The sequence below is a fragment of the Pyricularia grisea genome, chromosome I (genome assembly GCF_004355905.1).
Source record: "Pyricularia grisea strain NI907 chromosome I, whole genome shotgun sequence".
Taxonomy (NCBI): Eukaryota; Fungi; Ascomycota; class Sordariomycetes; order Magnaporthales; family Pyriculariaceae; genus Pyricularia; species Pyricularia grisea.
This window is the reverse complement of record NC_044973.1, coordinates 2,655,961-2,673,194: the sequence shown is the minus strand read 5'-3', so window position 1 is coordinate 2,673,194 and position 17,234 is coordinate 2,655,961. Positions and strand designations below refer to the sequence as shown.

The window sequence follows — 17,234 nt, the reverse complement described above, 5'->3', positions numbered from 1 at the left end:
AGTTTGGAAGGCCCATTATAAAGTACCAGCCTAAATCGGTACGTAGGTATTACTTGGTGAAAGAAAATACGGTAATTATCGGGGTTCCTGGGAATTATGGTTTAAGGGTGGGACTCTGGCTTAGGGGGTAAAAAATAATTGAGGTTGAGATAAGGGTGGCTGTGTTTCCTACACTCATTATACTGGGGCATGATCACCATAACACTTTAATGAATTGTAATATTACAAGTTGAATTTTTTGACAGCGCCCTACCACGTGGTGTTGGCATGTCCCCTACAAACGAGGTCATATTCATGGTGGTGGGTAAAGTATAAGTGGGCTCACGTGATTAGACTTTGCAAGACACTTTTCTAAGCATAACCCCCGCAATTCGCCGCATCCGAGAAAGTGGCATATCCCATCTGGCCATGTCTGCAATCGAGTCCCTCTCTTTAAAATTTCAAATCGCAAAGGCCGGGGGTGGGTGAAAGCTCCAAGCGGGCTTTTTGTCTCCTAAGACCAAAGGGTAACTAACCCCGGGTGTGTTTGGTTACCATTATCTCAGGCGCCAACAAACGGTTAAACATCACGGCAACAACGAAAGTGAGCATGGCGCCAAAATCATCCATCGAGGAGTTCCAAACTCTCCTCGCTGGCATCATGAGCAAACCCAAAGATGGCAGGGGTAGCCAGGGGCGAATGTTAGCGATCCTTGGCGCAGGCCTCGCGGCACCGTCGGGCCTACCCACGATGCGGGGACCCGGCGGATTGTGGCAGCGGAAGACGGCGGCAGTTTCGGAACCCACCAACAGAACCGATTTGGAGATGGTATGGCTATACTACGCGTGGCGGCATCATCTCGCTGCAGGTGCTCTACCCAACGCCGCACACGAGGCTCTTGCACGACTGGCAAGGCACTGCCATCCTCAAACCTCGTCATCAGGAGCAGCCGCCGCCCCACCCACAAAGGAAGGGGAACAGCCGGCATCTCTGCTCGAATTCGAGCTCATGTGCCTTAACCTAAGCCTGGATGATCTGCTCTTACGCGCTGGGTACCCACCCGAGTCCCTACGCGCTGCCTTTGGCTCCAACATGGCCCTCGTCTGCACCGACACATCCGCATGCTCGGCCGTCCGGCGGACCAGCACTACAGACAGGCCCTGCCCCTCGCTCGTTTCCGCGGACGACGAACCCCCACGCTGGCTCACGGACCCGACGCTCCCCGTACCGGACGTGGAAGCCTCTAGGTTTCCGCACTGCGCCGCCTGCGGGAAGCACCTAGTGCGGCCGTCAGTCCAGCCCAACCGCCAGGCTCTCGCCGACGTGGACGAGTTCGTGGCCAGGAAGCCCTCTGTCGACGTGGCGCTGGTCGTCGGGACGGCGGCAGTCCTACCCCCGGCTCCGAGATACCTGCATGAGACCATGAGGCGAGGGGCGGTGGTCGTGGTGGTCAACCCGGACCCGGGTGTCGCCGAGGGGCTGCGGGATGAGGATTTCTTCTTTCAGGGGGATGCGGCCGAGATTCTTCCTCGTCTATTCGACAAGGTTGTTTCTTAATCTCATTAATGTCAGACTAGGCGAGGTTGCCGGGAGCAAGAGCAAAAAAAATAGGGGTTAGGCTAGTATAGCTTGGGGAGTGTGTTTACTGTCCCCAAGAGAAAACAAGCCATTGAAGTGAGCCGTTTGCTGTGCGTGCACGCATCCTAACTGTCTGTCAAGCTTTCTTCCGTTTTCGTATTCATGAGATTTGAACGAGTCCGCTTGCTCGTCCAGAAGTTTCCATGGAAGTTGGTCTAGACTTGCGGAAATGCATCCGGTATTGAAAAATAAATTACAAGCAAGCGTTGCCTAATTGTCGTAGTCTAAGGGTTGGGATTGTCGCTGCCGTCAGAATCGAATGGAATCGACCAGACTTTTTGTCACTGTTTGAGAAATTCACCGCTTACCTACCCTGTCTTTCTGATGCCGCCATGTGGGGTTTTGACTGTCAGAGAACCGTTTTCTCTCTGGCATCCCCCGAGCCTAGAATTAAGCTTCCATCAAACTGATTCTTAATTGTAACCCGAACTGCATCGCGCACGAGTCTCGTATTGTTTTGCCACACCTTGTTTCTCCTACTCGGCTTGTTCCGACAATCACTAGAAAGGCGACATAACATATCCTTTCTGTTGATGTTTCTAAAAATGAGCCAGTTTTGCCACATATATCAATTTTCTTTGTAGGCTACAACGTGGTACAAAATCACCGATAGAAGTGTGCTCCTGTTGAGTGTAAAAACGGAAGCTCAGCCCAAACAGAGTCTATGGTTCAGGGCCTAGAGTTTACTTAAACGTGGACGGACGAAAACGGAACAAATTTACATTTTGCTAAAAAAAAAAATAGAAGCCATTCCCACCGTTCCTGCTTTCGCAAAAATCGAGGTTCGTCGGAATGCAATAACCCGATTGTAATAAGATGAATGAGACGCGCATGAAATGCTAGTCTGGTTGCGGGAAGAAAGAAAAGGGCCAACAAAAAAAAAGGGGAAAAGTCTAGACCTGAGGGCCCTCGGCACACACCCCCCCTTGCCATCGTCACTCTTGGTTTCTCTTCCCTTCTCCCGTTTCCCCCCACTCCATTCAGCGGCTTGACGTATGTGGCTAGGGGCCTGCCGTCCTGAGGGAAGGGCTTTGTTTTTATTATCGATTTTATTGTAATTGTTTACTTGATCCGGCCTAGGTTTGCTTTTTCTTCTCTCTTTCGACCCTGCATTCTGCCGTCAGGCGGAATACGAGAGTGAATACAGTGACTTGACGCGTAAAGGGTCGAGCTGTTCGAAATGCAGGGCACCACACACATACACACACACACACACACACACACACAATACGGTTAAGGCTTAGCAGGTAATAAACGAATGTGACTTTGTTTGCATCTATTTCGACAAAAAGGGCTGTGTTTGTGTGAAGGTGTGAATGGTGATGTTTTTTTTCTTTTTCATTGCGGACTATATATATTTTTATCACAACCGCGTTGCAATGCAGACAATAGTTTCGTACAAAGCCCCCCTCACATCTGCAAGTGAATGACTGGTGTTGTGCTTTCTATGTGGAGGAGCTTAGAGCTGCACCATATACCGTATTACCCAATGGAAAGGCTGAAGTCGACTTGGCCAGAGTTCTCAGTGAGGTAAAGTAGGTAATTGAAGCTCATTCAAAAATCCCACACCGACCCCATTGTGCCAGGAGAAGTGCAAAAAAAAAAAAAAAAAAAAAAAAAACGATGAGACGCGCAGGGTGTGGGAAAGCATCACTGACTGAGCAAGGAAAGATGCGAAAGTGAGAGTGACGATGATACGATACGGTGCCTTGATGGGTATGCACAATGAGGTCAGAGTACATTTTTTTCTTGGCTCTTTCTTGGCACCGGAAAGAGAGCCAACGAAACGCCAAATAGTCTCATTATTTCCCTTCTAACGGGTGGGGTTCATGCTAAGAACTGGCGATTGGTCCAAAATCTGCAAGCAAGAGTTCGAAGTTTACCACGGCGCCAGCAAGTGAGAGAAGCTAGCCAGCATTACATCGCAGAATGCAATATCACGGGTAATGATGCATGGAGAGAGATGGAACCTTCCGTCGAACCTGGAGTAAAAAAAAAAGAAGCATGTGTTGCAACACATCGGTCCGGTCATTTTCTTTTTGTCAAGTTTGAACACTGGCTGACTCTCTTGAATCAATCCCCATATGGCTTGACTCTTTTGTTCAGCTTCTTATATTCTAGCTTTAAGGGTCCACGAGGCCCAAAGTAAAAAAAGAAAAGAAAAAAAAAAGGAAAAAAAGCCTCCGTCTCAAACTTGGTTTGCACGTGGATTGTGGGTGCGACCCGCCCTACGAATGGAGATCCAATTGCACAACGTTACCTTTGAAGAGATTCCCAAACAGTTGGATAAAATGATGACAGGGTTTCGTCATAGGCGTCTTGTTTCATGAGCAGATACTAATAAGGTAAGGAGATGCCCAAGCAAGCGGATTGAAGCATCACAACAAATGGAATTAACGAATTAGAGGATGCAGCTCTGTACCCTGCCAACACCCCCACCACTGGGCAGCACTATGACATCGTTTTGCAGCAAACGAAGAGGGTCCTTTCTCAAAGCCGAGAATATGTATGTAAGTCAAGAGGAGGAACTTGCGGAGAGGAGAACAGGGGGAAAGTAAAAAAAAAATCCATTCGTATAGAATAGCCGAAATTTGATGGACAAAGTTTCCGCAAGTGATTCCGCACCCAAAAAAAAAAAAAAAAAAAAAAAGCCAAGGGGGGGGGGTTTTCTACCGTACCGTATGGACCCCTCAAGGGCTAGACCCCGACCGCCTGTTGCCGAGAAGAGGCTGGCCTCGCTGCATTATGCAGGGCACACAGCCGCTAAAGGTAAGCGGTTGGCTCCCAAGGGCTTCGTTGATGTTGTCTGTCCCTGGGGGGATTTTGTGTTGGATATTTTGTACGCCTCTTTTTTGGTGTCTCAAAATCCTCACCGCAATCTGACACCGCAGGATTGGGCCTGACCTCATTGTGCTTGGCAAGTTAAAGACATACGTATGACGCTGAAGTGACACTGCAACACTGCACTCCATTTTGCAGATTACATAATGGATGTACCTGACTGTAAGGTACAACCACGGATAGGTTTATGTACCTCAGTGCCCGTTGCCGGGGTTTGCAGATGCGACGAAAAAAAAGAAAAAGAAAAAAAAAAGAGATAAGCCCGAGGAACTGCGAGCCAGGTCAGCAAAGAAATCAAAAGCGACTGGGGAGCTGACATGCAGCCCGCATCCAGACTGCTTCTGCTGCAAGGTATTTGACGACTTTTTTTTTTTTTCAGTTCCAGAGTACCGAGTTTGGAAATTCCTCCCAAGGGGAAAACCGCAAGGGGGCGAATCTCACAGAAGATTCGGTCGTCTTGTCCGTTCCAGACCGGCCGATGATCGACAAATTGCATACTGGACTGTCTGTGTCTAGACAGGTCTGTAAAAGAAGAAAGCCCCTCAATCGAATGGAATACTGTACTCCGATAGAGATGGTCTTTGCTTGATGGCGTGGCCCATTTGCGATATAGGACATTACAACGTTGCTTTCAATGTTGGTTACTTTCCCGCACGTCCCCGAGAGTTCTAGACTAGAAACCTTAGGTAGGAACCCAGAACTCGGCAAAGAACAAGGCATGAAGTTGAGCATGACCATGAGCAAACACGCCCGCCTCACTTAACTTCAAGCCACAAAAACACCCCTAGGCGTCTTTAGGGGTCCAGCCGGGTTATGTCATTTTGTCTCATAGGTTTGGTGAAATGCCCCGGCCATCTGCGTCCGCCTAGCGTTTACACTAGACATGCTCGCGACATCCTTCCTGTTTCGTCGGGCAAGGCGCTTGATCTCCCTCAACTCACCTTCGGATGAACGGGCGTGATTAGATTCGGTCAATGCTCCCCCTTCATCAGTATGTACACGTACTGTATATACTCTCAAGCTCTGTACGCAGAGGAACAATTGATGGGGGGGAGAAAAAGAGGAGAAAAGTCTCATGAAGATTACGCAACTTGCTTCTCCCCTCACGAGCTTGCAGCACAGATATTGCTCTCGGAGGTTTTGCATATCGGATTAGACTAGCCCAGTATTAAACCCCGATCACTGGACGTGGGTTTGAGATTTAGGGGTTCAAAGGGATCCAAAGGGGATGAACGAGTCTCATAAATTTCCTCCAAAAATGGCCCAAAAAAAAGACCAAACTGGCCAAACTAAAATCCCAACGCGCAATTCATCAGATGGCGGGACGGACACAGCAAAGTAACAAAATATTCACGGTTGTACTCCCCCTTTTTTTGGTAGGTTGACGTGCAGATCCTAATAACATGCTTCCGATTCGCAGGAGCTGGGCAAAAAACCCCCCCGGGAAATCCCAAGTTTCAGATCGCGGCTGAGCAATGGAAAGGGGCCGGCTGGATGATCAACGCCGGGCTCCTCTATTTTGCTCTCCTCCGTGGCGATGACAATGGCCAACAACCACGTGGTTGGGGTGCTGATCAATTTGCTATCATCTAGGTGGTGGTATGATTTGCCGATAGTGTTGGCAACGAATTCCCCGACTTGACTAATGGAGATCATTAAAAAGATTCCAGGAAAGGTTTAAGAGAGAAAAGAAAACTGGGGGTCTTTACTCTCCGGAGATTCCGTGCGAGCCTCGCGTAAAAAAGTCTTGATGGGCTCGGGCTTCGGGCTTGACGCCCAATTAAAGTCGGTACTTTTTCTCAGAGTTATCTCCGCATTTGTAAACTTAACATGGTGATATGCAACAGCAGTATCGGCAGTTAGATGCAGGGACCTATGACTGGTGAAACTACCAACAGAACAGAATCTCACTCTTGGGCAGCAAAGGCTAATATTGAACGAGGAAAGTATTGTCATAAAACTGTTATCAATTCAATTTTTCCAATCGTCTGAATCAAAGGTATCTTCGTAAATGACTAAACGCCACAAAAGGTATCATAAGAAATCATCGCTATTTTCCCTGTAATGCAACCAACCAGAGTACAATGCCTTCAAATCCATCAAGGGTAAAACCAGTCCAGCTAGTGGAATGATAAGCGTGCAACAACGCCTCGCTTGCGATGTAAATAAAAGAAGAGTGAAGTGAAAAAAGGGGGTAAATAACTTCCGGCCCTAGAAAAGCCAGGTCATTGAAATGAAAACAACGAAATCAATTCGTGAAAAATCTGGACCATGCCCCCCCAGAGATACAAAAGTACCTTCGGGCACGTCTCAGCAGATGAGCGCTTAGGCAAAGATCGACGTCATTGCCTTGGCAGAGCCGACACAAGGGCGGGGCGAAGCTCCAACGCGCAGAAGATGGTATGCGAGCGATGCCAGAATAGGAAAAACACGACTTTGGAAAACCAATGAGCTCTGGCCATGACGTGCATTGTCGTACCAGTCCAAATAGGCCAATTCTCTCGACGTTGGTTAATGGTCTGAATAGCTGCCATGTGCAATTTGATTAATGTGGTTGTGACTTTGTCACATGTTTCCACTAGAACCAAATAACAGATGACAGTGGCTTTTGGCGGTCTCTGCTTCTTTGTGGACAGCTTTGTTGTTCAACTCGAGTCATGAATGTCGCTGTTTCCACCTATTAATCCCCTCTCGGACCCTTCCGAGAGTGAGAAAAGGTGCGGCGATTGGCCTTTCGTAGTCGATCTGCCAAGATGCCAGTATGCGACGACTTGGCCGGATTGAGGAGTAGCGAATAGGCGAAAGATGTCGTCGCCAACCCGGTCTGTTGATCGGCATCATGGGGATATGTAGCCTTGGTCTTCGTTTCAAGTGTTCACCGCCGCCTGTAGCAGTCGGGGCAATTGTACCGCTTGACTGCGTCGAAGACAGGGCCAGTCACCGATGTCAATGGTCTCTGAGCCCTCATATCTGGGGCGCTGTCGAGGTGTGTCCATCGTGTCGGCGAAACTGTACTTTAGTGCCATCCTCCAAAAAAAGAGTCCTTCTCTGATACAGGTGATTGCAAATCAACCAAGCAATCTAAGCTTGCGTATGTGGGACATGGTGAGGTATGTAGGAACTGGAGTAACGATGGCGAGCAAGCCGGGTCCGTGTATGTATGTGTCCTTCTTGATCCAAATAAAGAGATGTCTGTTGTCGGAGTGGGCCATCATGCATATCCCACAATCTTGGCACACCTCGAACAGTAGTATATGCCTGTACCGACTTGGATCATGCCATTCGCAGCAGCATCGTCGGTTGATGTCAGCTCGGTTGATTTGGCACAACGCATGCAGCGGAGGACCTCGACGTATGCGACAGGGTGAACAGCGTCCATGCTGATGCGAGTTGAGGATGACGAGGTGGAGATGTCGGAGTCGGAGGAGGTAGACGAGTAAGTGTGTTTCTTGGACGGCCGGGCTGTCCGTGAAGACATAGCGATAATTTTGAAGTGTACGCTCAAAGCGAACACTACCAGGTGTCTTTTGAGTTCTTGGATTCGAGTGTAAGATGCCTGATCTGGTCGGCAGGTTAAAGCGCGGTAGGATGTAATCCGTGTTGTTGGTTCGAGATGTTGAAGTATCGTGGGGTTTGGACCATTAGTAGATTTGAGTGTTGCAGCGTCTTTTAACAACAGAATCGACAGTGTGCGTCCTGGCGTTGGGAGGATTTCTTCGTCTGAGATTATGTTTGATATCAACTACCGAAGAGATTGGAAGAAGATAAAAAGTGGTTGGGGTTGATTCGGCAGCTGAGTTTGTTTTGACAACTGAGGCAGTGGTAGAAGAGCGAGGTTGTCTTGATCTGATGAAGAGTGGGAGGGCATACAGGTATAATATTAGTAGTACTGAGAGGAACAGCCGGGTCATCTGGATGGCCCCTGTTCCCTGTACGTTGACTTTTTTTTCGACTTGTCTAGCACCAGGGGGTGGGGGGGGGTGTGGCACAATTGGTTTTGCGACGGGCTTCTACAATAGACTTGACCTAGACCTTGGGGTAGGGTGTGTGAACTGGAAATGGATGGATTGTGTCAAGGTTCCGCCAAGCCCAAAGTGGTGGGTGGTGCGGGTCTGGTCTGGCCGGGCTTAGCAGCACGAGCTTTTGCTGCTTCTGCGTGAGCTAAAGCTCCGTCCACTCCGCTTCTCGATTGTTGCATGTACCACGTACCTAGGTACGGTACCTCAGCCTAAGAGAACACCGTTTGTAGGTCTTGGCGCCGGACAATCGCAATAACGAGTCCCTATTTTCAAGCCGGCATCATCGCTGCGAATGCAGGACGCAGCCTCTATAAACCCCATACTGTCTCAGCTGTACAAGCTGGCGAACAGGTAAATTTATCACTACTTGTCACAGAAATACAATCGTGGGTTTTTGAGCATATTACCATATGGGGTTCGGTGGCTTCAAAAGCCCTGAATTAGTCAAACAAAGAAAACGCCTCAGGTAGCGACACAGTGGCTTATGGCTTCATCTCTACGGATACAGTAGAATAGAGATTGACAGCAGTCAGCCGTACGGCGTCTCTTTTCACTTTCCGCAATAAAGCGGGGAGTGAGCGTTTTCTCCAGCATGAGAGTAACAGCAAGCTTTTGCATTGGGCATTTGCTGTGTCTATTTAACTTTGATTATTATGTAATGAGGTATGCATGTACGTGGCAGTTAGGATTACCTACCTCCATTCCGTTTCTTCCGAAAGGATGGTAAAAGGCATGACAACGGCCGTTTCGATAGGCAAGTAAAAAACGTCCGTTCGTCAAGGACGGTAGTTACATTTAAGCCAATTATGAACCGTCGGACATAATGCGGACCCCGCCCCGCAACCACGGCACCTGCCATTTGGTTTGAAACATTGAGATTTATTACGTTCAAAACGACAATGAATGGAACTTCCCTGATTGATAGTACAACCTAACTACCAACAACTGAAGCCTTGTTCCCATTGTACCACTCTCCTGGTAGTTTGCTGTAGTATCTGTGCTACCAGTAGACTGGTGGTACTACCGCTTGTTATGGAAAGCAGGCAGCTTTTGCATAGGCACGGCCAGCGTCTTCCTAACAAAAACGGATAGAAGGAAAACCTTGCCAAGGCACACACCGTCCAGCGTTACTGGCTCTGTGTCACAGGAGCCAAGCCTGAGCACAAAACTGATCTGGCCCAAATCCCCGATCTCCATGCCCACCCGTAACTGTGCCACCGGCATTTACTGGTAAAAATTGAAAACTGCCCACGAGGATGGCTTATGGTGCGTTTCTTTTATATCCCTCAGCCCAGCATTATGGGAAGACATAACATTCAGTGCGTTTCCTGTGTGCCTATTCCTGGGCATCTGGGCATATTTTGGAAGTGCACGAAACAATACAAGGACAAGAGCACCGACGTCAGATTCCGGTACCACGTACCCCCAAAAACTTTTTAGATAATCGCACGAGAGGATCGCCAGTTTTGAAGAAGATGTCGTACGGGAAATCCATCTCGATTTTTGATGATAGGCGGCGACCTGGAAGTGCAAATGCCGCAGGTCGCATGACAAGATGAGACTGCCTGCACCCCGTCCTGTCGACAATCGACCATCGACCATCGACAATCGCAAATTGTATGCATTGCATTAACATGCGAATCTCGATGGGAAGCGGAGAATCCTCTCTGTGGCGGATCGAATACTGGTTCCTTTGCCATGCAGTCTCTTGTGGGATGTAAACCATTCCCATACAACAATCCCAATTGGCGAAACACACATTCGCCATTAGAGGTTGAGACATTGACACGGCCCAAGATCTACCGGTACAATACTTGTACCTAGGCGATTAATCATAATCTCCATCCTGATAATGAAGCCAAGCCGACCCAGAAATATACCAAGAACCCAGAACTTTAGACTCTTGCCACCTCGTGCTAATTAAGTGCACGATTACTGTATACCGTAGCATACATTTAGGCCTGTTACATTTGAGAGGATAGCATCATACATAGCGTACCTAGCCAGGTTACTGGCCTAGGTAATTCGAACAGAACTTATGGACCTGTCTAGACTTTTCTTGGTGCCACGGCAGATTATCTTGTGCAGAACTCATTTTATGCTGGAAAACCCCTCGAACTCGCGTAGAGGGCGGTGCGCATGACGGGCTTTTCCTCTGTCTTCCTCCCCTCTCTTTTTTTGTTAATCATTTCTGTACCCAAAATTCCAGCCTGATAACAAAATTAAATATTGTCCCGCATTGAATTTTCTTTTTGTTTTCTGATAAGATTCGATCACGCGTCCTGCTCACTCTTCCGGCGATACCGATAGGGGGGAAAAATGACTGTTCCAACACCTTATTTGTTTTTGATCACAAAAAAGGAGTCACCAGTCCAGCATACCTTGCGGGGACCATGCGGGTTAGTGTTTGGATTTCAGCCGGTATCTCCACACAATTTCCGGGCTAGGATTTCTTATGCTGAGCCTCGTTCTGACTGCACGGTTTCTACGATTGACGGGTATAAGGATGCATGCCCAGCGGGAGCGCAAAACGGAAGCCAGTAAGCATGCAACAGAGCCGACCGATCGATCGCATCCCGATATTTGATGAAGAATTGATCGAATGCTGATACTGTTGAAAAGGATTTTAGTTGCCCTAGCCTTAGCATAGCAGCCTAAAGTGGTGCCGACTTTCTGTGTTCTGTTCTTTCCCTACATTCAAAAAAACGGTACCGACAAAAAAAAACAAAAAACAATAAGCGTGCGTCGTATTATTCAACCACATAACCCACACCATCCCTACGGCAGCACCTCGCATTGAAGCAAACACATTATGAGGCTTTAGGCAATTATGATTAAAGATCCATGTCTCTTGGGCAGCACCGAGTAGTTTAACCAACAGCGACCTCCCCAGCATTGGGCAGGTTGGGTCAAAATTCGTAGAATGTTCTCTCCTATTCCTGGGGTCTGGACTACACTGCCGCCCCATCCCTGATGGACATGCCCGTCTTGGGAAAGTTTTTTGTTCTGCTGTCAAAAAAGAAAAGGAGTGTTAATATACGTAGTATGGATGGACCTGCTCAAAACGTCCTACCACATATAAGTGATTCTAAGTTATAGGTAGATTGCCCTTATCGAGACCCACGTTTAAACAAGTATTCGGTTCCCGCTGGTTGCAGGAGGCTTGCCGTTATGAATCAATGCGTATATGGGGTAGGTAACTAAGCATATTTGGACGGGTCATATCTATCTAGAACAAGCACACCGACGATCCGAAATCATGTTGATTCTTCTCTGCTGTTCCAATATAAGCCACCCTAGTATTTTGGCCAGTCGAGAACATTTGATCTACCTCGGAGCCGAAGAGGGGCGTGTCTTTCTTTCTCTTGGCTCTGCTAAATTAGTTTAGACGCGCAACCCACTGATACACATTCGATGGGCAGACGGCAATTGCCCCTTTCACTTGAATATTTTTTGACTTGACTACCTATCTCATACCAAAACTAGCCAACCATTCAATCGGATGCAACGGCAAACCCCAACAAAGCAATGCCAAAAAAAAAAAAAAAAAAAAAAAAAAAAAAAAAAAAAAAAAAAAAAAAAAAAAGACAAGACGACTGCTTGATCTTTGCCTTGTCATGTACAAGGTCCTTGAGGCTTATTACGGCTGAAAATTTGGCGACGGGTGCAAGTCGTCCCAAAATGCGATGTTTCCGGAGCATTGTCCTTCTCACCCAAACATAGAAACAAACAAAAAAAAAAGGCGATATAACTGCCTGTTTCCAGCTGTCTGGTTATGTCTTGGCCACCCTAATTCTCTGTGCGTCTCCACACTCCAAGACTTGCGATCTCCAACGATCTTTTTCGATGGGTTTTAGCGCAACATTGCATATGTAGGGCTCATCATATTCCATGCCACAATCTCGATGAAGGGACACATCTCATCTCGATCGCGAATGTTTTCCAATCCTCTTTTTTTCTTCCCCTCTCATCTTCGCCGCTGGCGATCAATATTCTAATTGCACTCCATTAAAACTATTCCGCGATTCCATTTCGCATGCGATAAACATCAATGCGTTGTTCCGTTTTTTTGTCATCCTTTTCGTCATCGCAGACCTGCCCTAACCCCCACTTTCCTAGGCTGTTAAGGCACCCCATAAACTTCTGAAGAACCCTAGGTACTTTTGCAATATGTAGGGTGTGGCTTATGGTTTTTTTTTTTCTCTCTCTCTCTCTCTCTCTCTTGGGGGTGTTTTGAATACAGCGTCCTCGGAAAGTGGCGACCCTAAATTACTCTGGAGACATTTTTTTGAACGATATGTCAGACGCAATTGGATCTCGATGTTTATTTGGTCGTACTTTACATGCAGCCTTGGGTTTTAGAAGCCGAGCCACGCCACTTGGCACTAAAAAACTAAGCCACGGGGAAGACGGGAAAAACGGGACTTGCGGGAGGTATGCATCGACGATGCTTCGGTTCCCTCGGGCCTGGTTACTTGGGGTGTTTTCTTCTTTTACTCACTTACGGAGTAGTACAAGTATGTAGTAGAAGAAAAAGTGTGCCTGATTATCTACCTTGTCGGTCCGGAGTAGTACACCAGTGGCTTTTTAAACTAATCTGTAGCGCCGTCTCTTTTTTTCTTTTTGTTGTTTTTTTTGCTTAGCCCTTTTTTCGATCACGAACCAAGGCCACGCCACGCGTTGTGCGCCTATCTTTACTATATACTACGAGTAGGTGAGCCACGTCTTCGCCCGAACGGCGGAACTCAAATCGACGATTGCTCGAAGCGTCGTCCCAGCTCTGGGTTCAAACTAGGTCTAGATCGAAACTTTGATGCCACGGAGCCTACCCCCGATTTGGCAAGTGACAGGCCACATTCCACAAATCCTCCCGTGAAGGTGATCAGCCATGGTGTGTGAAAGTAAACTTGTGCTATTTATTTCTATTTAATGCTGCTAACGGAACTGACCGTAGATGCTTCCAGGCTCACTTGGTGCCATCATAGAGTTCGTCTACTTCTGCCGCCCGGCAGCACCCTTATTTTGCATCTTTGGTCTCCATCTTTCATCCTTTCATCTCATGATCCGGCCGGCTTGCGTTTGGCCTTGTGTAAGTAGTACTCTCGACGGGGGGCGATGAATACAGAATGCACTATGCACACACTATAGTTAATGCCCGGAGTCTCATGATCCGACAAGACCGGCAGAGATGCGAAGCGAGATGTGGTCGCGATGATTATTAACTCATTAACCACGAGATACCTTGATGAAGCATGTTAGCTATCTATCTACCTAAGGTAAGTAGCTAGGGAGGTAAGCTACCTGCTGGCGAGGATCCAGTATCTCAGGTAGGTTACAAAGCAGCTAGCAATGTCTAATATATTAGCTATGGAGCTGGGTGTAATCAACCTGGCGAGCTAGGTAGGTATCTACAGCACCTACCTACCTTGGCAAGCTCAGGTTGGTATCTTGAACCGAGGTGGTCTTATCAGGAGGCTGTTGATTTGGATATGGGATGTCAAATCACGCCACCTGTTCTGGCACAAAAAAAGCATATTTTCCCAAGCTTGCAACTCCCCGAGGCCGAATCAAATCAATCATGGGTAGGTTGACGTGACAGAAAGTAACACCGAGATTAGGGGATTTTTTTGTTTCCTCTCCCACAAATTTCCATTGAGGGGAAATCCCCGCGCCCCAGCGGCCAGCACGGAATATTGCGGGGTCATTCAGGTGCCTTAGCTGCGGGATTTGGTCAATCCAACTGGTTGAATTCCGTTCCCATTCCATCTGACCAAGAAAGAGACAGGACCCTTTTGGGGAACTTCCACCATTTTTCATTCCAAATCATCCCTTGTTTGTTGCTGGCCTTGATGGTCCGGACGTACCTCCAACAAACTCCCTGTTGGGCTTGTAGGCCTTTGCGGACCAACCCCTTAAATTATCGTCTTTATTAATGCATTATCATTTCCCACGATAAACATATTCCTTATTATTCCGATGTGCGGGAAAACGGTGCCATTTCCTTGTCTCCTTGTCGCCGTTTGAATTTTATCAAACCGTTTTCGACAATCCTCCTTATGTGAAAAAAAAAAGAAGTACCCACCGATCTTCCTTATTCACGACAAATAAGCTGTTTATCTGCATAGCTTCCGGTTGAACCAGACCTGGCATTTTCGTGGGTCATGTCATCTATGCCAGGTGTCCCAGAGGTTGGGATGACGGGGCTATGGCAGCTGTTGCTGCTCCCTTTTTTTTTGGGTTGTCTAGTATTAGAAGAACCATTGGAGGTAAATCTCTTTCACATCGGGGCAAGGTGGCACGAGAGATCAGAAACGAATGCAAAAAAAAGAAAAAGAAAAAAATAATAATAACAACAGCAATACCATAAACAGAAAACACATCAGTCAAGCGCAGGGTCTAGCACTTCAGCCATAGGTTTCTATCCTCGGACGAGTTGGGATGAACAATGCGACAGCACAAAAGTGTCGCTCTCCCAACGTGTGTCCGACTCGGGCTTTGCGAGATCTCGCCTGACACCCCACCTCGCGAGCTCAGATTTCACTTGCGGTACGCGGCTGGCGCCTCTCCACATGCGGAGTCGTCTCATCTCTCATGTTTATTCTGAAACAGGCGCACGGGCCGCGCGCGATCTGCCTTACCTATTTCAGCCACCGATACTACTATCTTTGGGCTCTACGTGGGGGTATCTGTGTTTGGCCTGACTCGTTTCCTAAACCGTGCCAGATTTTGGCCGCATGTTATACCCTCTTCATAGGTGCAATGCAAAGCTGAATAAAAAAAAAACAGACTCCCCCCTAGTCAGTCAGTCGCACTTTCGACGCGTGGGGGAGAAGCCGGACCCTTGAGATTCCCGGCACACCTTTCTTTGTTTCCGTCTCTCTCATCAAGGGATCGATGCTCTCCAGTGGGACTTTGGGCCGGCACTCCTGCAGAGGGTGAGGTTTTTATGGACGGCTTGCCGGGGGATTGATTGATAGACAAAACAGTCCGCAATGAACACCTATCCTCCCCTTCAAGACGGGGTGTGTCGGTGTGTATGGAGACCCCAATGGGGGTTAGAACTTTTAGAGGGATTGATCGTCTCCTTCGATACAACTTCTCCGAGGGACCCTTATCCATCCGGCTCGAGCTTGTTAATCTATCTCTTGCTCGACAATCGCACTTTATTATTCATGACAATCTCGGTTACCACCCTCTTGTGGTATTTGACCAACAGCTGCCAGTGGTCACAAGGTTTAAGATTAACAGCTTTGTAATCTACTTGGCTATAAAGTTGTCAAAAAAGAAGTCAAATAACCGAGATAAATACCACGTTACGTCTTTTTTTTTCTTCTTTGCCGCACATCAAAATCTGCGGCAGTGGAGACTATCCCGTACCAAATCCTCGGTGCGGCCGGATGCTGTCGCCGTCGGAAACTTTTAACTCCAGCGACGACGACGGCAGCGATGCCCCAAAGCTTCTTTCTATTGTTGTCTGTGCATCCCTCCCCCCCCCCCCCCCCTTTTTTATTTATTTATTCTCTGAAAAGTGCTATGAATAGTGACACACTCCACTTAGAGACACGGTGGAAACCGAACAAGCTTCCCTTCCCCTAGATGGCGTGGAGCTTATAAAGCCCAAGATCGGACGAAAAAGGACAAGCGCAGGTGACCAAGCGACTTGACATGTGTACAAGTCTCAAGAGACTTGACGAACCCCCCACGCCCGAAATAAACAGCAAGACGTGTCGCAGAAAAAGAAAATATGCCGGCTGATCTTCGACATGTGTCTGCAGCAAATTGAGAAATGGCCTGACAGGATACTACGGGGGTTTTTTTTTCTCCTCAGTCTAGATTCTTTTGTTTGCAGGGTTACTCACTTTGGTCCGTCCCCCTGCTCCAAGCTAGAGGGAGAAAAAAAAAAGCGTGAAAAAAGATACAAGGAGACAAAAAAAAAAAATAGGAGAGGGAAAAAAAGCCGTCTATCCAGCCCGGTAAAACACAAAGCCATGACTGTCGCAAATATGGATGCGCTGGTTGTGGCTGAGAGAGGCGTGCCCATAAATCGTCCGGTCTTTTGTGTTATGTGTGTTTATTATTTATCCGCCAAGACGACACGATGTCCTCCTTTTTTTTGTTTTCTGCTCTATTTTTTTTCTTTGAATTTCGCTCTCGCCCGGCCACGCAAGCCTTGCTACACCAAACCAAAGCATAATTTTCTCGTGCACGAATCAACACGCGCGAACGGCTCCAGAATGAAGCCTGCTTGTCGCTTCAAAGTCAAAATAAAGACAAAGAGGCAGCCAAAAACGTAAGTAATTCGAGATGTTCCACCACCATGTTTATACACAAACTGCAGCCCCAAGGCACAAATCGTGTTCTTTTTGGTCAAAAGTTTATTATGCTGTGCGATCATCATCCGGGTGGCACAGTGAACGACTCGGCCTTTTTGTTTTGCAGTTCTAGAAGTAGAAACTAGATATTGGATTTATAATACGAAATGCAGAAAGAAAGAAAAAAAACCTCACAAGTTTCTCACAGCTGTAGCTTGGCTGATATGAAAAGCGTTGGATAAATTACCTCAAATATGGCGTCCCCGAGAAGGGAACATCGGTGCAATTTTTAATATACTCGAAACCTGAGTCATCGATATCAATATGCTGTGGGTTTCTACTGTGCATCACACAGTTTCCTCCTTTCTCCCAAGATCAAAAACAAACAAACCAAACAAAGAAGAAAGAGAGCTTTGGCCAGGGAACAGCTAACCGTTTACGAGA

The 17,234-nt window shown here is 47.5% G+C and overlaps 4 protein-coding genes across 4 annotated transcripts; 2 read left to right on the top strand and 2 right to left on the bottom strand.

The window, feature by feature from the left end:
• Positions 1–589: 589 nt before the first annotated feature.
• On the top strand, positions 590–1,537 carry PgNI_05843 (uncharacterized protein; the record flags this gene model as incomplete). The annotated part of the gene is made up of 1 exon (XM_031125874.1): positions 590–1,537. One exon carries the CDS (start codon positions 590–592, stop codon positions 1,535–1,537), a length of 948 nt encoding a protein of 315 aa, XP_030982248.1.
• Positions 1,538–3,771: 2,234 nt separating this feature from the next.
• On the top strand, positions 3,772–4,243 carry PgNI_05842 (uncharacterized protein; the record flags this gene model as incomplete). Its single annotated transcript, XM_031125873.1, has 2 exons — positions 3,772–3,963; positions 4,033–4,243. A coding segment is annotated over one exon (177 nt), but the record flags the coding sequence as incomplete, so codon positions are not given.
• A 2,896-nt stretch (positions 4,244–7,139) lies between these two features.
• On the bottom strand, positions 7,140–7,455 carry PgNI_05841 (uncharacterized protein; the record flags this gene model as incomplete). The annotated part of the gene is given in 2 exon segments (XM_031125872.1): positions 7,140–7,319; positions 7,339–7,455. The coding sequence occupies 2 exon segments, from the start codon at positions 7,453–7,455 to the stop codon at positions 7,140–7,142; spliced, it is 297 nt and encodes a 98-aa protein (XP_030982396.1).
• Positions 7,456–7,670: 215 nt separating this feature from the next.
• PgNI_05840 (uncharacterized protein) lies at positions 7,671–7,937 on the bottom strand (the record flags this gene model as incomplete). Its single annotated transcript, XM_031125871.1, has 1 exon — positions 7,671–7,937. One exon carries the CDS (start codon positions 7,935–7,937, stop codon positions 7,671–7,673), a length of 267 nt encoding a protein of 88 aa, XP_030981849.1.
• Positions 7,938–17,234: the final 9,297 nt, after the last annotated feature.